Source organism: Gadus macrocephalus, chromosome 8 (assembly GCF_031168955.1).
Source record: "Gadus macrocephalus chromosome 8, ASM3116895v1".
In the NCBI taxonomy this organism is placed as follows: Eukaryota; Metazoa; Chordata; class Actinopteri; order Gadiformes; family Gadidae; genus Gadus; species Gadus macrocephalus.
Window position 1 is genome coordinate 13189707 of NC_082389.1, and position 23418 is coordinate 13213124.

Genomic DNA, 23418 nt, shown 5'->3' on the forward strand with positions numbered 1-23418 from the left:
TAATGCAGCCAAGGAGATGGAAGAGCGTTATGAATAATTATTAGATGATTGTGTTGTACAATGAAAGACAGTAAAGATTCAATATGAATGGCAAACTAAGGATGGGATTTTATTTGAACAATAAAATATGTGTTGGGCAAATTATAGAGAGGATGAGATTATAGATTTCATATTCAAAAGGCGAAGGGGTGAAAAAAATTTAAGAAATATATTTAAGAAATATAGGCCTACTCAAAGCCCAAATCATTGATATCATACCCTATCCAATAATAAAGAAATTTGAATTTGAATGGTAACAATTCCGTTAAATCCTCCTCCTCGTTTTGAACGTCTCACTCATGGCCGATCAGTGTGTTCGTTCTGATTAGCTCTTAATTGAGATCACCTGTCACGCACCCCTTTATTAAAGGTGGACACAATGGGTTTGGTTTACTTTTCGCATCGGCCTGTGTCAATCGAGGTTGAGTTTAGTGAGGGTTGAAAGTTTTCGATCTAGATTGCAGATCACTATTGTCACTTTATACAAACTGAAAGTATGCGTTGTTGCGTGTTTGTTTTTGTGGGCATTTGACTGAACAGCCCAGACAAATATTGCTACCAACATGGCACTTCGAAACAGACCACCGCAGTGAGTAAAAGTTATTTTCCTTTATTAATTGTTGACGTTTTTGGGCTGTCTCCTCAGACACAAGCCATCAGTATCCCTGCTCTTTGCACCTTGACATGCATGTTGCCGCTGTTTGTTAACCTAGCTTTGCTGATTTGTATCTTGTGATGTGTGTGTGTTTTTCTTAACAGGTGTTAGATGACTGACAAGATCTATGGGGGGGCCCCCTTTGGGCCCCCCCATACCAACTTAGTCTTCAAAGGAATCTAGTGCCATGGGACTCCAGTGTCTTCAAAACATCCTCGGAACACATGTGTATGAATGGTCCACCGAAGGGTTGATCTGGAAGCCACCACGATCCACGCAGTAATCTGCTGCGTGGGCCGTAGTGGCTTCCAGAGCCATCTTTCGGTCTTGGTCAGGATTTGTTACAGTTGCCCTTCAATGTAGCAGGCTACGGGTTTCTGAAGAAGCCTGCTTTACGTAGCATTGGAGTACAAATATTGTGCAAAATGCTCATGTAATTGCACTAGCACTAGTAACCTGTAGATTAGCTTAGTTTAACGTCATTCCGTGCTGTCTCTGTCAAATGTGTGGCTTACTTTAAGTCCACTGGTAAACCACGTTGGAACACCCCTGGACAAGGTGATTAGTCACTGGGTGTGTGCTAAAGTTTTTTTCCATTTTTCACTAGTTGGTTAATGTTTGGCAGAATTGTTTGGATGCCAGTGACGTGATGGCGTATGTACAAGAGCCTACCGTGGCCAGATGGCCTAGTGTGAGTGCAACCTTGATTGCATTTGTATACTGTTTACCATTGGATGTTTATGCAATTTGGCTTAATTCATCCGCAGTAAAGCTGCATTTGACTATTCCAGGGTCGTTTTGTACAGGCTTTCAATTGACCATGTTGACTAGTTTGTGGGAAGTTTTTTTTTTTTTTTTACCCTTGCTTACAATCCAACGGTTGTGACCACTTATGCAACTGGGCCGTGAATCTTGCAATTCTAGTTGCATATTTGTACACGCAAGCTTGTCCATTTCTATCGCCATCACTAACAATAGCTTCAGCATTTCCTTGTAGGCCATTAGCTGACTTGTGTATTGGAGCGATGATTTGGGTATTTTAAGATGCTTGAAAACCTAAAATAAAGCAAAATGCGTGTCTGGTGTGCAAGAGCCAATTTGTTGGCTTGCAGTAGTCGAGGAGTTGCCGTAGGTCGTAAGCCATCTGGAGGTTGTGGCAATGGAGGCTTGTGGTAGATCTGCCATCCAAGAAAGGTTAATTCTTCTGAAGCATGATTAATAGTTTAGTAAATTGAATCTATTCATATAGAACTATAAAATCCAAGACTACAGCCAGTAACTTGGATCGCAATATGTGGAAAGTATTAGTTTTCATTTGTAACAACAGAATAATTAACGTGACTAACTGGGTTTCTTTCATTTTCTAACTAGGGGGACTTGACTGGTGAGTCTACTGGATTAATCAGTAGCGGTACTTTGCCCAACAGATTTGATGGCATGACAGGGTGACAAAGACAATTATTCACTGCCTATCAAAAGAGACTTCTAAAACATATCTGAGAGCACCATATAGAACAGTTCCTATACTTTTTGTATAATTTGGTCATGCTGCAAATTTACTTTTTGTAGTTTCTCCATATTTAGTTTGACAGCCTCACCTGCTAGAAAAGTCTATTCAAATCGGCTAAATATAATGAACTAAATTAATAGCCATGAAATGTTGTCACTCATACTAATGGCAAATACCCTCTTTCAGTTGGTGGTTCAACACTGATGTCTCTAGGTTTGAGGGAGAGCTCACAAGTAAATTACACGAATGTCCTGGAGCAATTGGGAATACACTTTTATTTAGTCTACCTGACCAGGGACATCTTTGAACTATAGGTCACCTAACCCAAACTTTTCACTCTTGTTAGGTTGTCCTTTTCTCTTGTTTTAACCCGAAAGGGCTGAAATATCAACATTTCAGGTATTCTGTTTGGATAATGTGCAAAACTTGTGGCTTCACTAATAAAAAAAATTAACAAATGTATTTTTCTTAATGTGGTTAAACTATTTAAAGATTTGTATGCAAAATATTTCTGCTCAATTTGTGGTCAATGAAACTCAGAATTTTTTTAATTTGATAAAACACAACTATGGGTTAAAGGTATTTGCTTTGGGCATCTTTTGATATTTTTAGAATCTAGCTTCATTGCCGTTAGAAATGGTGTCTCCCAGTACTGAAGTGCTTCCACAAGTTTAAAAAAGAATGGGCAGAAAAGGAACTGCCACCTAAATCTATTTAACATGGGTAGAAAGTTTCCATGGAAGCTCTTGGCTGCTTGTTCCCAACACAGCTCCACTGTTAGCCTGTGACCTTGCGTTTAACTTTTTTTGACTTTTGGTGACTTTCACAAAAGAAATGAACTGGTTAATACAATAAACAAGACATTTCATGGTACCATTTTGAACTGTTTGTGGATATTGCATTAAATCCATATGCTTGAAACTTTTCAATAATGTATATCAACGAAACAATGGAATGAAATATAGTTCAAGCAATTTGTGGGACTTGGCTGCTTTTACATTATTACTCATTTTGGGGGTTATTTCAGTCTCTCCAACCTGCAGGTCATGCGAAGAATCATGTGAATGGGAATATTCTATAAATGTCTTGATATCATCTTTCGTCTCAACACTTCTGCTGCAGCCGCTGTTGAAGCGTAGGAGTCCTTTGAGGCCCCCTTTGATAAAAGGGGTTCTCAAATGTTGACCCTGTCACCTATTGCATCACTTCCTTTGGGGCTTCGGCCTCATAGACGGATTATGACATATCGGGCCCCTGGGCACGTGGACTCTGCAGCCCCCCCCCCCCCCCCCCAACATAAACACACACACCCAGAATACACACACACACTTATTGGCGATAATAAGTCATTGGCCTATACCTGCAACTCAGCAGGATTTGTAGCACAGGAAAGGCAACCTCACAATAGTTATACAAATAAATGCATCTTTATTGAACCAAAACAGGAAGAAAAATATATATAATTTATGAAATTCTTGGGCCCCACTGTTAGTAACTTGTGGGGCGGCTCAGTTTACTTCAGTTACTAACAGTGGGGCCCTGGGCCCCACTGTTAGTAACTTGTGGGGCGGCTCAGGGGGGCCCAAGGGCCCCCCTGAGCCCTTGGGCCCCTGGGCATGTGCCCGGTGTGCCCGTGCAGTAATCCACCCATGTTCGGCCTCCTAATTGATCATTATAGTATAATTGAATGCCCTCTTTCATATATATGATACCTCCACCACTGGGACGTGGCAACAATTCTCCAAATCCATATTGGGGGGATGCTTGTGGACAGTAGGGGCAGAGCCGGCCCTAGGCATAGGCAGTATAGGCAAATGCTTGGGGCGCCGTCATCCGCGGGGGGGCGCCGAAAACGGGGGGAGAAAAAAAAAAAAAATATATATATATATATTATATATATATATATATATATATATATATATATATATATATATATATAATACTACTTTTTTTTTTCAGTGCCATTACTACTATTATTTCGAAATATTATTTAAGCCCACAGCAACATAAAGTCATAGCAAAGGCTATTAAATAATGGAGAAGCCTTTTTTCTGGGTGCCTGCCTGGCTCGTTGCTCTGTACCTGTATCTGTGAGGGGGGCAGGGTCAAGAGTGTGCAGTTAAAGTGTATTAATATAAATGGATTAATATTTCACACCTTAGCTTTCACATATCATTCATAGGCTATATATACATTCATTTCACTGCACTTTACTGTTTTTTGCACTGTGGTTAGACTGAATTGCATTGCAATGACAATAAAGTTGAATGAATCTCATCACATTTTCATTAGTCTATATTAGTCTAATGTATAGCACACCAAGCATCTGTTTTTTTATTAAAATGTAACATGCAGTCGTCACATATACTTCTCTTCTCCCTTCAGATGCACTTTTAAAATATTTCAGTACCACCCCCAGTGACACAGCATCAGGTGCTGCTGTCCCGTCTACCTCTGCACAGCCCTAATTTTGTATTTTTTGAGTTGAGTGCTTGTTTAATCTCTGGTTAGAACCAAATTAGATAAACCATACTACATTTAATTGTATTTACAATAATTTGAATCTGAACTCTATTATTTTGCTTATGAATGCCTTTAGTAAACATCATGCATTTCTTTGCAGTATTTTGTGCATACTTATTGTATGAGTGATTCATTGCTTGTTACTTGGTTTGTAATACATTTCGTGTGTTTAATTTTCTATCTAAAATCAAAGAGTCTCAAAGACAAAGCTTTTTAGCTTCTCTGAGTTTATGAACATTGGTAGTCAAATTTACTGTGCGATCCAACGGGGTAGGGGGCGCCAGCAAAAATCTTGCCTAGGGCGCCAAATTGGTCAGGGCCGGCCCTGAGTAGGGGTGTATACTCGACATAAATAGGAAGCAAACTCATCTCACAAATGAGTAATGACATCTCACAAATATTTATTTAATAAATCGTTTCAATTTATAATAATCCAAAATCCAATGGCAAAACCCGTTGGCTTTTTGTCAAGGGAATCCAGGGCGACGCTCACTTCCGGGTTGGCCAACATACGTCATCCCTCCACCACTCTACTGTAAAAACACATGTTCAAGTTGAATGAGAATAATAATAATAATAATAATTCTGCCATAGTATTTATTTAAGGGGGGGGGGGGGGGGGATACAAGTCTTTTGGCCATTTGTAGTGTTGATCAGCAGAGAAATAATTTGTCCGCAAAGACGGTGACGTCGCTTAGCAACGGTAGACGCTGGGGTAGACAAGTCACCGGACTACTACCCATGCATGTGAACGGAGCGTTCCACGGCATTGAGAAGACCCGTGTAATAAAGACCTATAATATTTCTGTTTATGGCATAGATTTCTCCTCAGATTAGGCCAATAAACCAATGGTAAAATAAAAATAAAAACGCTCGATCAAAGGCCCGTCCCGAGTATAGTGAGGGAAATATCGGCCCGACCCGGCCCGCGTCGGGCTCGGGCTCAGGCAGAGAATCTAAACACTGACTGGAACTACTTAGCAGGTGTCTGTAGGGCTATATCAGGAGTTAATGCACGCACTGCAGCCAATCAGAATCAGAGTATTCCCCCAGACCGTGGTCTAAACAATATTATTCACGAGTTAGAAACAACCCCTACGCATCAATATTAATGATAACCCTGTGGAAATTGCCATAAGTGAGAGGCACAATTTCGCACGTTGAGCACACAGTTGTGTGACTCGTTTATATAGTAAGAGAGAAACAGGAAATCAAAACGTGCTGAAGGTAAACAAATCCCGCATGGGCTCTGACGTCATGAGACGCTCGTAATCCTTAAAAGGGACATCGATCCCTGAACCACCAAGACAGTAAACGACATGCCGAACACAATTAAAAGAACAACACATAACAACATACTGTAGGTGAATTATGTTACACTCACTACAACCCATTAAATACGGTATGATTTCTAGATGTCATGGCAATGTCCGCTCGCGACACTGGACTTGCGATCGAGGCATCGACGCGGACGTTCATTCACATAGCCAAAAACAAGAGAATAGATGGCTAGATAAAATAAACATCAAGACATACAATTCTAAAAAGAACAGATGAAGCAGCTACCCTTTTTTCCTTCGCGGTTTGCCTACAGAGCAGTGTACCTGCATTTAATATAGGCCTATCCGTGTATTGTCACAATTTCTCAGTATCAAAGGTGAAAGTAGAAACGGGTGGCCAAAAGCTGTCATTTGTTAGTTATCATCACAGACAATTTTCAACAATGAATGATCTGTACGGAGCTCCATAAGGGGCATTAGGGAGAACGCTCCCGGACAGAACCTTAGTTTGGAAGTCATGCTTAGTGACACGACAAATAGCCTACTTCCAATTGAAATACAAAATTTAGAAAATAGGCCTACGTGTCCCTGATCACGTTTCAATGGATTAAATAACGTGACAGTGTCACGTATTTTCGTGAGACCATACCCGTACTTCCATGAGTATACTTAAAGGAAGTATACTATCCGCACTATCTACTACGTTATTTTTTCAGATGTGAGTGCTGTTCCAAATCGAGTACTCCGTGGTGCACTAACCGAAATTACGATCACGACTGCCGCCGTGGCTACTCCCCCGCAATAAACATCCCGCTTTGAACGGTGAACTCTTTACGCCTAGCAGCTATAAAAACTATAAAAACTGCAAAATGACTATTAATGCAGGCTATGTGGAAAATGCGCCGACTTTGGCTCAGCCTGGCTCCGCCTCTTCCGCTACGTAGCTAAGATGACTGCCGTTGAGTACGGGGAGTGTCCTTCGATCCACACTTCAGGATTAGCCCGTTTTGAGTACGGCATCCGGGTCCTTGAAGTTTACTTATTTTCGCCGGATCTTACTCAAATTTTGGCTAGTAAGTACGGACAGTACGGGTATTGGAACACGGCACAGGTTCGAGCGTGTGCATAGGTTGAATTGCGTGTGTCTCACGCCGAATGCATGAGACATGAGAGCCCTGTACTTACGTGACACAAACCAGCACCGCAAACGTTCTCTCCCGCTTGAGATGACGTCTTTCTTTATAGGTTCATGGGTCTGATTCGCCGATTTCCCATGCTGATATCCCCGAAGATTCTCGGGCATCTTCGACAATTTGGCTATAGATTGTCTCATTACACGCTAAATAATATAATTATAGCCTAATTATATATATAGCCTATACATATATATAGGCAATATGTATAATTAGGCAATATATATATATATATATATACATATAGCATTTGTGGTTTTGGCATAAACATAACTAGGGTGCACTGTACTATCTGCGCACACCCTTTCTGAAGCCTCTCTGTCGCTCTCTCTCTCTCTCTGTCCCTCCCTCTCTCTCTTTCTCTCTCTCTCGTACCGTTTTGTGGAGCACGTTAATTGTCTTAGAACACTCCCATTCAGAATGCATTGGTTTACATTTCGTTCTGTGTAACACGCAAAAAGTCGGACTATCGTGCTCTGGAACACGCTTCAATAGATTAACGTTCGTGCGCAGGAGCACGCAATCGCGTGATACCGGGTTGGCTATTACCCTTGCCTTTGTCGTAGTGGTTGTCGGATCGGATTTGTGCAATTATTTATTTACTTTCATATATTGTATTTTTGATTTAATGTCTATATTCTTATTTAGGCTAGACGTTTGAAGTTGTGTTCTGGAATTCTTTTGTCTCAACAAACATTTCAATGTAAAGTTGTCCTAACATATTGTGCATAATAGTTTCTATATAACTGAAGTCGTTTTTTGATTAATGGATGTGAACTCTATAATAATGTTTTATTTGATATACGCGTTCAGGCCTTCTCTTCTCTCACCACAGATCAGAGTCTCTCCATTTTCCACCATATCTCGGTCGTCAAGGAGACGACCATGCTGCTGTTTTGATTGACAGCTCGTCATCAGTGCTGGGTAACAGGATGTGGTGCTCTGAGATGTTTGTGGTCTGCAGCCGGTGGAGGTGGAGCTGATGGAGGAAACAGATGCAAGTCTCCGCTAATACAGAGAACCTGAGCTCATCTGATCTCCGAGCAAAGACACAATCACACACACACACACACACACACACACACACACACACACACACACACACACACACACACACACACACACACACCAACTCCACTGCTGCTGGGGAAGGAAACCACCAGATATGTCGTTCTGATTCACGTGACACACAGGCACCATGCTATTGGTTAAACTGGCATGTCACTCAAAAGCAGCCCTCGAAGTCGGCCCCTTGGGGCGGTCGGCTGGCGTTGAAGACCTATTTGAGGCCACCCTGGTTCACCCTGGTCTCAGTGGCAGCCCCTCTCCTCAGCTTCTCCTACAGACCAGATGCTTCTACTCTCTAGGGCTGCCTGGAGCTCACTGTGTTTAGGTGACAGTTTCCCACCAATCACAACTCACCACACATTGGGTTTCGTCCATCCCAGAACACGGATGCTCATCCATGTGCTCTTGTCCCTACAGCGGTGGTTGCCATGGCAGCAGAGCTGACTCAGGACCAGGTGTCGTGGACCAGGAGAGAAGGGGAAAACGTCTCCTTCAGATGTACAGACACTGACCAGTGTGGTCTTATCTACTGGTACCAGAAGAAAGAGGGGGAAACGTTAGCCGTGATTCTTTCTTTTGAAAAAAGTTTGGGTCAAGTACAAAAAGGATTCAACCATCCTCAGGAAGATGACTTCTCATCAGTCCTCAAAGAGAACAGCTGGGAGTTGTCGCTTCAGAAGGTGAAAGCGTCCCATTCTGCCACCTACTACTGTTCCTGTTTGACAAGTGGTCGCACACAGTGAGACGTTCTCCTTCCTGCCCCTACAAGAACTCTGGTGATCACATGACCTCACAGGTCATTTCTCATTGGCTGTTCAATCTACAGAATGATGTTGATGCTAATAGACATGAGCTGAAAGATCTGGATCAGTCACTGTTCTCTCCGTTAGATCACAGCCTAGACCTTAATGTCTGTAGTTTAGGCTTCAATCCAAGCCTTGATCTCTCCTTGCTAAAAATACAACAATCTAGTATAATACTGAGCTCTAGTCTGTGGTAATGAAGCACCTCTGAAAGGTCTTACATTGTAGCCTTCCGCGGGAAGGAAAGAGCCTTCAGTGGTTACAAAGCCTTCGATGAAGAGGTATGAAGACCTTGGTGTCATTTCTAGTAGTGACAGTAGTGACTTCAACTCTCCTGATTTACTCTGCAGCCTCTTACAAAGCCCTCCTCTCAGGACAAGAACATTCATCCCCACGCCTCCCTTGTAGTGTTGCAGATCATCTATAGGGGATCGATGTGATCAGCAAGTGATTGATCAGCGCTGACAGCATCACAGGCAGTGAGCAGAGGTTTATGATACAGGATATTTCACTGTGGGCGTCTATATCTTTGGACGCGGCACCACCCTGGTTGTTACAGGTAAGACACCTTCTTTCATGGTTTCTATGACTTTGTGTTTCATGTCACGTTGGAGAGAATATGTGAGTGTAATAATATTTCCACTTGGTTGTTTCACCTGTTTGAGTTGTGCTGGAGAAGTCAGTGTTGTCTGGAGATGTATGTCTGTAAAGCTTAAAATATCGCTAATGCCATTAATAAACTATGAGTCGGTCTGATATGTCAGTGTATTAGGTAATTAATGATTAATATTCATAAATAAATTATGAATTATCATGATGGGGATTAAAATCGGCTCTGGCAATTTTCAAACCACCAATATTCATTTTGTAACATTAATTTAGTCAGCAGTTGGCCAACATTAATTAAAGCCTCCTTTTCAGTTTATATTCTATTTTATTATTTGAATGTATAATCTTCCTGCTTAAATACAACTATTATTTCACACAGTAGAAATAATATTGTAATAATAATAATAGTAATTGAAAAATATTTTTTTATCTACATATCTCATCTAGGCTTGATATTTCATTCAGCTATATTGTATATATTACTTAGTTATAAATGTTAATATATATTATTCTATTTTTTAGATCGCTGATGTAGTTTTTTTTGGAATAATTACAAAGATTAGATATTATCATTATTATTATTTTTTAAATCATTATAATATTAATAATAGTAATTATAATAATGATAATTGTACTAATTGAACACAAATTATGAAATGATTGCCTCACTTCATATTGTTTTCAGAATTGTATATAACTTAACATATTTTGTAATATGTAATATAATAATTCTGCTATTATTCTCACAGTTTTGACACCATGTGACTTGTGTTCTGTCTCTTGATTGGTTCTTCTGTTAAACTCAGACAGGTCAGTGGAGCGGCCCAAAGTGAGCGTCTACCCAGCGACGGGAGCTGATTTAAAGGGCCGGCGCTCCCTGCTGTGTGTAGCCAGAGACATGGTCCCTGAGGAGGTCCGGGTGTCCTGGAGGAGGAGAGGGGGGGGCGGAGGGGGGGGGAAGGACGGGGAGCAGCTGGAGCTCAGAGGACCGACATACGCTGCCAGCATCCTGGTTATTGATCAGGGAGAAACCCTCATGGATCCATACATCTGTAGAGTTGAGCATGAGAGCGGTCTGCAGGAGGTGGAGTTCCCAGGTAATGAAGAACTACAACCCCATCATGTTCAGCTTGTTGTCTATCACTAACCCCACTGTCTATCACCTGGGACATGAAGTCTATTAATAACCCACAAACACTGACTTTCACCTCTGACTGAAACTACCTTGACTTCAGAAGGCCCCGGAAAGACAGATGTTACCTTAGCGACGGCAGTTACTACGGACCCCCGGCGTCCAGGGAGACCCAGAGAAGGTCCTTCAGATGAAACACACCGTAAGATCAGCTGCTCTCACTCTGAACTGCTGTAGGAATCTCAAGTGGTTTCTGGATAAGCAGTGTGGTATTTCCTCAAGAATACATTAAAGTATGTACACACCATGGAGTGTAAACCAGTACAAACTATTATAAACCATTACAACCAGTGTACAAGCCATTATAAACCAGTATAAACCAGTATGGCACGTATAAACCAGTGTAGACCTCTATGGTGCGTTTAAACCCGTAAACAATAGTTTTTTAAACTGCAAAAACTAGTATAGACAACAATGGTGGGTACATAACTATAGGCCAGTAAAAACCATTACAGTGCATATTAACCAGTATAGCGTCACCAGTATAGACCACTATGATGCATATAAACCAGCATAACCCATCATAGGCCTCTATGGTGCATATGGCCCAGTATAAACCAGCATAGGCCTCTATAGTGCATATGGACCAGTATAAACCAGTATGGTCCTCTATAGTGCATATGCACCAGTATAAACCAGCATAGGCCTCTATGGTGCATATGGACCAGTATAAACCAGTATGGGCTGTGTGTTGGTGGGGTCCCAGAGTCCCTCCAGGTGCTGTCCAGAGCCAGGCTGGCGTCTGTGCTCTACACAGTGATGGTGGTGAAGAGTGGGCTCTGCTGCTGTGGCCTGGCTCTCCTGCTCCTCCACACCAACAAGACCAGCAGGACGCCCAGAACCAGCACCACCACAGCCCTGGACTGACGCTGTTGTCCCCCAGAACCAGCACCACCACAGCCCTGGACTGACGCTGCTGTCCCCCAGAACCAGCAGACCCACCTCGTACAACCTTAAGAGGTCACCATGTCATCATGTCATCATGTCATCATGTCACCATGTCATCATGTCATCATGTCACCATGTCACCATGTCACCATGTCACCATGTCATCATGTCATCATGTCATCATGTCACCATGTCATCATGTCATCATGTCATCATGTCACCATGTCATCATGTCATCATGTCACCATGTCATCATGTTATTCATTTCTACTCTCCACATTCTTCTGCTCTTTTCCCTCCACTGTTTGGACCAGAATACTGCAGTGGTGTTTCACGGTTTTCTGTTTCCTGTCTCTTAGTGTGTACTGTCGCCCATGTAACATCTAACACACTCCCTTCATTTAAACAGGCCCTCAAAACCCACCTTTTCATGATCGCTTTCAACACATAACCTCCTTCCCTTCTCTACCTTCCCTCCTTTTAACGAGTCTTTTATACCTATTTCAGTTTTTTAGATACCTATTTTTAGAAAAGCGCTATATAAGCTGAATTTATTATTATTATTATGATTATTATTATGTAAGAATATGCATTTAAAATAATAAAAATCTCAAAGGTAACATTAGCTGGTTGTCCATCAATGGAGTTGGACTCATAAGGTGAATTATGTTGTGAATACTTCATGGGAGCGTATCTTCTTAATCTTTGAGTCAGTCTGCGATGGTTCATGGCCCTCTGTTGGAACATGTGTGGTTGAACAGGTATTGAAGGGACGTTATAGGACTGAAGGATAGTTGAACTATAACAATAGATTGAGTATGTATGGTCGGCTCCATTCATTTGGTTTAGCATAAAGACAACGATTCTGAACCAAACCTTTAGATGAACATCAACTCCACTAAGCATGCTTCAAGCCACAATGGAAGTCAATTTTATATTTGCTCTAGTGTAAAGCAACTTTGAACTAGTATGTATCCTGCTACTTTCTAGATGTTTTGTAAGTCTAGTGTACGCTCAGTGTAAGTTCAAGGTGCGATCAAATTGGATTTCCCCCAAAATTGGACGTCTTCATAGGCGAGCAAAACACATTTCCTTTCCTAATAAACCCCCTAAATCCCAGAAAAGCTCAAATCTGCAGACAAACATAAGGAAAAAGCTTTGCACCATATCAACTGATTGATTGCCTTTGTAGTTCTGAAAGAGTTAGGTAGGTTTACTGTAGTTCTAAATATTTTTATTGTAGTTCTGAAGGAACAACATTTTGTGATTTTGAATGAGTTTATTGTGAATCAGAAGTAGTTTATTGTAATTCTGAAATATTTTTATTGTAGTTCTGAAGGAGCACCATTTTGTGATTCAGAATGAGTTTATTGTGAATCAGAAGTAGTTTATTGTAATTCTGAAATATTTTATTGTAGTTCTGAAGGAGCACCTTGGCCTATTGATGATAGTAGGTGTTTCTTTTTTTATTAACACCAGGGTTGTTCAGGAAATGGCTGCCCATGATAATTATACAACCAACCTGTCACAGTTTCAACGGTTGTTTGTCTTTGTGTCGTTTTAGTTTCTTCCTCCAGATGTCCTCAGTTATTCTTTTCCTTCCCATCATTATCTAGATTTACTTCCTCCTGGTTTGATTTGTTGATTTGTTAATTGTGTCCTCATGTGTTGTTAAGCCCTCCGTTTGTTATCCGTTTGTCTGAAATTCCTGTCCTGTAGCTAAGTAAGTCTAGCAAGTGTCCTTGTTAATGATTAAACTTTTGTTTGCTGGCAATCATTATTTCTGATAGATCTGCAGAGATTAAGATCATTTTGGTTTAACCTTCTCAGCCTGAGTTTGAGTCTCCATTTGAGTCTGAAACCTGATCTTATAGAGACAACAAATATCACAGCCCTTATTTATTCATGGAATAAATATTGCGAAGACAGTGGCAGAAATGTTCCAGTAAATGAAAATATTCACGATAAATATTAGAGAAAAGAGAAAATGATGTGTAACATGTGTAAACTGCGCAGTGGGGCTCACCGGTTAGAGCGCGTTACATTTAGGGGCCAGTCCTCACCGCAGCGCCCCGGGTCCATTCCTACCCGCGGTACTTTGCTGCATGTCCCCCGCTCTCTCTCCCTAACCTTCCTGTCTATCTCACTCTATCATAGAGCACCAAAATAAATCTGAAAAGATCAACAAATATTGTGCAGTAGAAATAATTGTATTATCTTGCTACATTAGTAGATGGATGGGAATCTTAATCTTTGCTTTGTTGTTGATCTCTTGGTCTATTATTTTGGTTTAATTTGGAATGTAATGTAATTGAATAAAGACTTATATTTATATTTCACTTATAATTCAATGTGTTAGTGGAAGTGTTTGAAAAAATCATATGTGATCATCTGTCCAAAGCTGTCTGTCTAGACCCCTTTCAGTTTGCATATAGGACTAATAGGTCTGTTGAGGCTGCTGTGTCACTTGGTATCCACTCTATTCTACAACATCTTGAGTCCCCAGGCAACTATGCGAAGGTACTTTTTATAGACTGCAGCTCTGCTTTTAATACGATTGTACCCAGCAAACTTTTCTATAAACTCCAAAACATGGGTGTCCTGAACTCCTTATGTCACTGGATTTTAGATTTCCTACAGCAAAGAACACAAGTTGTCAAAATCAATAACAAGTTGTCACAGGCCAAACACATTAGTACTGGTGCCCCCCAGGGGTGTGTATTATCACCTCTGTTATATTCTGAGTACACTAATGACTGCATATCACACAGTGAATCAGGGAAAATGCTTAATTTCGCTGATGATACAACCTTGATAGGGCTGATTTCAGGGGATGATGACAGTGCCTACAGAAATGAGATCCTTTCTTTAACTGAATGGTGTTCCCACCACAACCTAGAGGTGGACTTCCGAAGACAGAGGAAGGAGACCCCACCTCTGTCCATCAATGCGGCGGTGGTGGAACGGGTAGACAGCTTCACATTTCTGGGCACAATGATCTCCTCCTCTCTGAAATGGATAGATAACATCACTGCTATTATTAAAAAAGCCCACCAGAGGCTCTTTTTCCTCCGCCGACTAAAGAAGTTTGGGGTGTCCTGCAAGGGGATGCAGCAGTTCTACCGAGCCACCATTGAGAGCGTCCTTACGTTCTCAATCACAGTCTGGAATGGCAAACCTACTGTCCAGCAGAGGATGCGACTAGACAGGATTGTCCATACGGCCTCCAAGATAGTTGGCTGCAGTCTCCCTCCCATCTCAGACATCTACGAGGCCCGTATCCACAGAAGAGGCCTGAAAACTCTTCAGGATAAATGACACCCTGCTAACTCCTCTTCAATCCACTCCCATCACGTAGAAGGTTGAGGGCCATCAAAACTAAAACCTCCCGCTTCCTCAACAGCACATACTGCAGGTCCATTACATCTCTTAACAACTCTACATCCCTACACCAGTATATCAGGAATGCAGACTCCCCCAGTGGCCCTGTATAGTATAATATGCACTAATTTCTACTCTGTTTTTATATAATGTGAGTTTTCTTAACTATGTACTTATTTATTGGACCTTATGCAGATTTGCACATGACTTGCTCCATTTTGCACATCACTTGCACCGATATGCACCTGTCACTTTAATCAAACATACAGCACTTACCCTGGCCTGTTAACCAGGTGGAAGTGGGCTACATGTCTTATGTGTGGGATCCTTGGAAGGAATTTGCATGGATGAAATTATGTTCTATGTTTTATGTGTCTTTTGTGTGGGTCTTGTACTGTCATGTACTGTCATGAGCACACTGAAACAAATCCCTGGCAACTTGCACAGAGTTGTATGGCAATAAAGTATTGAATCTTGATCTTGAAAACAGATTCCAATTCGGAATACATTTCATGGTGTGTAGCTAATTGTTAAAGGACAATTCCGGTATTTTGATCATTGAGCCCCCTTTCTGGTTTGTTTAGGATGAAATAGAGTGGGTGACACCGAAATTTGAGCTATTAGTCCTTTCTCGGGTATTTGCCTGCACTTCCCACAGGCACACCACCAATTTCCCGTGATCCTGGGGACCGCTTCAGCCGGAGCTCCAGGCGCCTCCGTAGCCCTAGCCTCCATCTCACGTAGCTCCTCTTGGGTGAATTCTGGTTCAAAACGATATCCTCTGCCGTCAAACTCAAAATCGAGTGCGTCCTCCAGAAGCCACCTTTCATAATCCATTTTCAGTGATTTTCTATGTGATTTTCCCTAATCCGAGGTGCTCACGGTACAAGACTTCAAACCAACGTAAACAGCCCACCTTTCCGGTTCGGCGGAGTAATATCAACGTGCAGTAATGAGTCTTCCAACTGAAATCAACTGCCGATAAATGTGCAATAAAACACGACAGAAACCATATATTATATATTTTTTTTTAAACTTCACGATTGCCACTAACCACTCGGTTACTTGCACATTTTTGAAAACGAACGTTTAGGGTTGCTGGGTTGACAGGTTTGTGTATGCACACAGACAACCATTGTGAAGCAGGCAGGAGCGATTCAAAATGAGCCTAGTACCCGAGAAAGGACTAATAGTTCAAATTTCGGTGTCACCCACTCTATTTCATCCTAAACAAACCAGAAAGGGGGCTCAATGTTCAAAATACCGGAATTGTCCTTTAAGTATAAATTTCTATCTTTCAATTACTCAAGATTTAGTCATTTAACACATACACATTTCCATTTTTTTTATTCATCTATCTATATTCTACTTATTTGGATGAATTTGAATAATAGCCAATATTAAGCTGATTTCTTTGTAGGATGCATATTTAAGGATTTCTATATTTAAATTATCTAAATATTGTAAATATTTTGGGCATAAATAACATATATTCTGGCTTTTTTGGAATCTGATTTATGGATTTAAATTTTCTTGTTGCTAATATATGTGTTTGGGATACTTCTGAGTAGATTATTAAATAACTATGTTAACTCTACAATAATCAGTGTGGTTTTAGTTTGCAGTATGTGATCAAGCATGCTCTTCTCTCACCACAGATCAGAGTCTTTCCATTTCCACCGATTCCTCGGTCGTCAAGGAGACGACCATGCTGCTGTTTTGATTGACAGCTCCTCATCAGTGCTGGTGAACAGGACGTGGTTCTCTGAGATGTTTGTGGTCTGTAGCCGGTGGAGGTGGAGCTGATGGAGGAAACAGATTCAGGTCTCCGCTAATACAGAGAACCTGAGCTCATCTGATCCCCGACAAAGACACAATCACACACACGCACACACACACCAACTTCACTGCTGCTGGAGGAATGAATCAACGGCAGATATGTGGTTATATTTAACTTCAGCTACAGGTTCAAACACATTCATCTGAAATATGCCTCTTCTACATTTACTCACATGTCAATCCTGACTCTGTGCTGCCATTGGTCCTCTGGCTCAGAATCATGTGACACACAGACACCACGCCATTGGTTCCACTGAGCTGTCACTCAAAAGCAGCCCTCCCACTCCACCCCAGGGGACGGTGGGCTGGCGTTGAGGACCTATTTGAGGCCACCCTGGCTCACCCTGGTCTCAGTGGCAGCCCCTCTCCTCAGCTTCTCCTACAGACCAGATGCTTCTACTCTCTAGGGCTGCCTGGAGCTCCCTGTGTTTAGGTGACAGTTTCCCACCAATCACAACTCACCACATATCGGGTTTCGTCCACCCCAGAACACGGATGCTCATCCATGTGCTCTTGTCCCTACAGCGGTGGTTGCCATGGCAGCAGAGCTGACTCAGGACCAGGTGTCGTGGACCTGGAGCGAAGGGAAAGCCGTCTCCTTCAGATGTACAAACACTGGCCAGTGTTCTTATATCCTCTGGTACCAGAAGAAAGAGGGGGAAACATTCACCCGGATTCTTCTAATTGAAAAGAGTAATGGTAACATTTACAAAGGATACAACCATCCTCAGAAGGATGATTTCTCATCAGTCTTCAAAGAGAACAGCTGTGAGTTGTCGCTTCAGAAGGTGAAAGCGTCCCATTCTGCCACCTACTACTGTTCCTGTTGGACTGGTGTCACACAGTGAGACGTTCTCCTTCCTGCCCGTACAAAAACTCTGGTGATCACATGACCCAGCAGGTCATGTCTCATTGGCTGTTCAATCTACATTCAGGCGCTAATGTAAACTGGGCATGAGTGAGAAGATCTGTATCAATCTCTGTTTCACAGTTAGATCACAGCCTGGATCTTACTGTCTGTATTCTAAGCTTCAATCCAAGCCTCTCCTATACCAACCCTGTCTCGTCAAAATTACGTTCCCAGAGAACTATTCGGCATTCTCAATTACGTTTGTCATAAAACGTATTTTGTCCGCGATTACGTTTTATTGAACGTATTGCAAATACGTTCGTCCTCAGCCTATTTTTTGCCATTTATTAACCTCTAGGATTATGTTTGGTTGAAACGTATCCCAGATAGGTTAAATGTCAACGTACAGCACATTATTGTCATTAAGGCATATCTTCCTTTCAGGGAACGTTTCATTTAACGTATTTTGTCTGAAAAATGTATCTTGGCCGTGAATACGTTTTATTGAACATATCGCAAATACGTTCGTTGTCAGCCTATTGTTTTGCCATTACCTCTAGGATTATGTTTGGTTGAAACGTATCCCAGATAGGTTAAATGTCAACGTATAGCACATTATTGTCATTAAGGCATATCTCCCTTTCAGGGAACGTTTCATTTAACGTATTTTGTCTGAAAAACGTATCTTGGCTGTGGATGCGTGTTATTGAACATATCGCAAATACGTTCGTTGTCAACCTATTTTTTGCCATTCATTTACCTCTAGGATTATGTTTGGTTGAAACGTATCCCAAATATGTTAAATGTCAACGTGTAGCACATTATTGTCATTAAGGCATATTTCCCTTTCGGGAAACGTTTCATTTAACGTTATTTTGTCCCTGATTACGTCTTATTGAACATATTGCAAATAGGTTCGTTCTCAACATTTTTGTTGTTATTTATTTAAGCTACCTCTTGGATTACATAGGCTACATTTAATTGAAACGTATCCTTAATAGGCTACGTTAAATTTCGATAACACATTATTGTCAGCATATAGGCATAGGTCTACCTCTCGGGGAAGCGTACGTTTGATTGTAACATCGTTATGTCACCGGCGAGGTCATTACAATATGTTCAATAAAACGTAATCACGGACAAAATACGTTTTTTAGACAAACGTAATTGAGAATGCCGAATAGTTCTCTGGGAACGTAATTTTGATGAGAAAGGGTTGCACTGTTTGGACCAGAATAGTGCAGTGGTGTTTCACGGTTTTCTGTTTCCTGTTTCTTATTGTGTACTGTCACCCATGTATCATCTAACACACTCCCTTCATTTAAACAGGCCCTCAAAACCCACCTTTTCAAGATCGCTTTCAACACATAACCTCCTTCCCTTCTCTACCCTCCCTCCTTTTAACGAGTCTTTTATACCTATTTCAGTTTTTTAGATAACTATTTTCACCCTATTTTATCTTCTTACTTATATATGATATTATTAAATGTTTTTATTCTGTGTTCACTCTGTTAAGCGACTGAGTATTTAGAAAAGCGCTATATAAGCTGAATTTATTATTATTATTATGTAAGAATATGCATTTAAAATAATAAAAATCTCAAAGGTAACATTAGCTGGTTGTCCATCAATGGAGTTGGACTCATAAGGTGAATTATGTTGTGAATACTTCATGGGAGCGTATCTTCTTAATCTTTGAGTCAGTCTGCGATGGTTCATGGCCCTCTGTTGGAACATGTGTGGTTGAACAGGTATTGAAGGGACGTTATAGGACTGAAGGATAGTTGAACTATAACAATAGATTGAGTATGTATGGTCGGCTCCATTCATTTGGTTTAGCATAAAGACAACGATTCTGAACCAAACCTTTAGATGAACTTCAACTCCACTAAGCATGCTTCAAGCCACAATGGAAGTCAATTTTATATTTGCTCTAGTGTAAAGCAACTTTGAACTAGTATGTATCCTGCTACTTTCTAGATGTTTTGTAAGTCTAGTGTACGCTCAGTGTAAGTTCAAGGTGCGATCAAATTGTATTTCCCCCAAAATTGGACGTCTTCATAGGCGAGCAAAACACATTTCCTTTCCTAATAAACCCCCTAAATCCCAGAAAAGCTCAAATCTGCAGACAAACATAAGGAAAAAGCTTTGCACCATATCAACTGATTGATTGCCTTTGTAGTTCTGAAAGAGTTAGGTAGGTTTACTGTAGTTCTAAATATTTTTATTGTAGTTCTGAAGGAACAACATTTTGTGATTTTGAATGAGTTTATTGTGAATCAGAAGTAGTTTATTGTAATTCTGAAATATTTTTATTGTAGTTCTGAAGGAGCACCTTGGCCTATTGATGATAGTAGGTGTTTCTTTTTTATTAACACCAGGGTTGTTCAGGAAATGGCTGCCCATGATAATTATACAACCAACCTGTCACAGTTTCAACGGTTGTTTGTCTTTGTGTCGTTTTAGTTTCTTCCTCCAGATGTCCTCAGTTATTCTTTTCCTTCCCATCATTATCTAGATTTACTTCCTCCTGGTTTGATTTGTTGATTTGTTAATTGTGTCCTCATGTGTTGTTAAGCCCTCCGTTTGTTATCCGTTTGTCTGAAGGTCCTGTCCTGTAGCTGAGTAAGTCTAGCAAGTGTCCTAGTTAATGATTAAACTTTTGTTTGCTGGCAATCATTATTTCTGATAGATCTGCAGAGATTAAGATCATTTTGGTTTAACCTTCTCAGCCTGAGTTTGAGTCTCCATTTGAGTCTGAAACCTGATCTTATAGAGACAACAAATATCACAGCCCTTATTTATTCATGGAATAAATATTGCGAAGACAGTGGCAGAAATGTTCCAGTAAATGAAAATATTCACGATAAATATTAGAGAAAAGAGAAAATGATGTGTAACATGTGTAAACTGCGCAGTGGGGCTCACCGGTTAGAGCGCGTTACATTTAGGGGCCAGTCCTCACCGCAGCGCCCCGGGTCCATTCCTACCCGCGGTACTTTGCTGCATGTCCCCCGCTCTCTCTCCCTAACCTTCCTGTCTATCTCACTCTATCATAGAGCACCAAAATAAATCTGAAAAGATCAACAAATATTGTGCAGTAGAAATAATTGTATTATCTTGCTACATTAGTAGATGGATGGGAATCTTAATCTTTGCTTTGTTGTTGATCTCTTGGTCTATTATTTTGGTTTAATTTGGAATGTAATGTAATTGAATAAAGACTTATATTTATATTTCACTTATAATTCAATGTGTTAGTGGAAGTGTTTGAAAAAATCATATGTGATCATCTGTCCAAAGCTGTCTGTCTAGACCCCTTTCAGTTTGCATATAGGACTAATAGGTCTGTTGAGGCTGCTGTGTCACTTGGTATCCACTCTATTCTACAACATCTTGAGTCCCCAGGCAACTATGCAAAGGTACTTTTTATAGACTGCAGCTCTGCTTTTAATACGATTGTACCCAGCAAACTTTTCTATAAACTCCAAAACATGGGTGTCCTGAACTCCTTATGTCACTGGATTTTAGATTTCCTACAGCAAAGAACACAAGTTGTCAAAATCAATAACAAGTTGTCACAGGCCAAACACATTAGTACTGGTGCCCCCCAGGGGTGTGTATTATCACGTCTGTTATATTCTGAGTACACTAATGACTGCATATCACACAGTGAATCAGGGAAAATGCTTAATTTCGCTGATGATACAACCTTGATAGGGCTGATTTCAGGGGATGATGACAGTGCCTACAGAAATGAGATCCTTTCTTTAACTGAATGGTGTTCCCACCACAACCTAGAGGTGGACTTCCGAAGACAGAGGAAGGAGACCCCACCTCTGTCCATCAATGCGGCGGTGGTGGAACGGGTAGACAGCTTCACATTTCTGGGCACAATGATCTCCTCCTCTCTGAAATGGGTAGATAACATCACTGCTATTATTAAAAAAGCCCACCAGAGGCTCTTTTTCCTCCGCCGACTAAAGAAGTTTGGGGTGTCCTGCAAGGGGATGCAGCAGTTCTACCGAGCCACCATTGAGAGCGTCCTTACGTTCTCAATCACAGTCTGGAATGGCAAACCTACTATCCAGCAGAGGATGCGACTAGACAGGATTGTCCATACGGCCTCCAAGATAGTTGGTTGCAGTCTCCCTCCCATCTCAGACATCTACGAGGCCTGTATCCACAGAAGAGGCCTAAAAACTCTTCAGGATAAATTACACCCTGCTAACTCCTCTTCAATCCACTCCCATCACGTAGAAGGTTGAGGGCCATCAAAACTAAAACCTCCCGCTTCCTCAACAGCACATACTGCAGGTCCATTACATCTCTTAACAACTCTACATCCCTACACCAGTATATCAGGAATGCAGACTCCCCCAGTGGCCCTGTATAGTATAATATGCACTAATTTCTACTCTGTTTTTATATAATGTGAGTTTTCTTAACTATGTACTTATTTATTGGACCTTATGCAGATTTGCACATGACTTGCTCCATTTTGCACATCACTTGCACCGATATGCACCTGTCACTTTAATCAAACATACAGCACTTACCCTGGCCTGTTAACCAGGTGGAAGTGGGCTACATGTCTTATGTGTGGGATCCTTGGAAGGAATTTGCATGGATGAAATTATGTTCTATGTTTTATGTGTCTTTTGTGTGAGTCTTGTACTGTCATGTACTGTCATGAGCACACTGAAACAAATCCCTGGCAACTTGCACAGAGTTGTATGGCAATAAAGTATTGAATCTTGATCTTGAAAACAGATTCCAATTCGGAATACATTTCATGGTGTGTAGCTAATTGTTAAAGGACAATTCCGGTATTTTGATCATTGAGCCCCCTTTCTGGTTTGTTTAGGATGAAATAGAGTGGGTGACACCGAAATTTGAGCTATTAGTCCTTTCTCGGGTATTTGCCTGCACTTCCCACAGGCACACCACCAATTTCCCGTGATCCTGGGGACCGCTTCAGCCGGAGCTCCAGGCGCCTCCGTAGCCCTAGCCTCCATCTCACGTAGCTCCTCTTGGGTGAATTCTGGTTCAAAACGATATCCTCTGCCGTCAAACTCAAAATCGAGTGCGTCCTCCAGAAGCCACCTTTCATAATCCATTTTCAGTGATTTTCTATGTGATTTTCCCTAATCCGAAGTGCTCACGGTACAAGACTTCAAACCAACGTAAACAGCCCACCTTTCCGGTTCGGCGGAGTAATATCAACGTGCAGTAATGAGTCTTCCAACTGAAATCAACTGGCGATAAATGTGCAATAAAACACGACAGAAACCATATATTATATATTTTTTTTAAACTTCACGATTGCCACTAACCACTCGGTTACTTGCACATTTTTGAAAACGAACGTTTAGGGTTGCTGGGTTGACAGGTTTGTGTATGCACACAGACAACCATTGTGAAGCAGGCAGGAGCGATTCAAAATGAGCCTAATACCCGAGAAAGGACTAATAGTTCAAATTTCGGTGTCACCCACTCTATTTCATCCTAAACAAACCAGAAAGGGGGCTCAATGTTCAAAATACCGGAATTGTCCTTTAAGTATAAATTTCTATCTTTCAATTACT

The 23418-nt window shown here is 41.2% G+C and overlaps 1 protein-coding gene and 1 long non-coding RNA gene across 2 annotated transcripts; both read left to right on the top strand.

The window, feature by feature from the left end:
* Positions 1–308: 308 nt before the first annotated feature.
* On the top strand, positions 309–12293 carry LOC132462479 (M1-specific T cell receptor beta chain-like). The gene is made up of 6 exons (XM_060058033.1): positions 309–628; positions 8036–8124; positions 8686–9009; positions 10487–10777; positions 10916–11014; positions 11579–12293. The coding sequence occupies exons 1-6, from the start codon at positions 603–605 to the stop codon at positions 11737–11739; spliced, it is 990 nt and encodes a 329-aa protein (XP_059914016.1). The 5' UTR covers positions 309–602; the 3' UTR covers positions 11740–12293.
* Positions 12294–18915: 6622 nt separating this feature from the next.
* On the top strand, positions 18916–20512 carry LOC132463195 (uncharacterized). The gene is made up of 2 exons (XR_009526984.1): positions 18916–19533; positions 19895–20512. It is a non-coding gene; the product is annotated as an uncharacterized LOC132463195 (long non-coding RNA).
* Positions 20513–23418: the final 2906 nt, after the last annotated feature.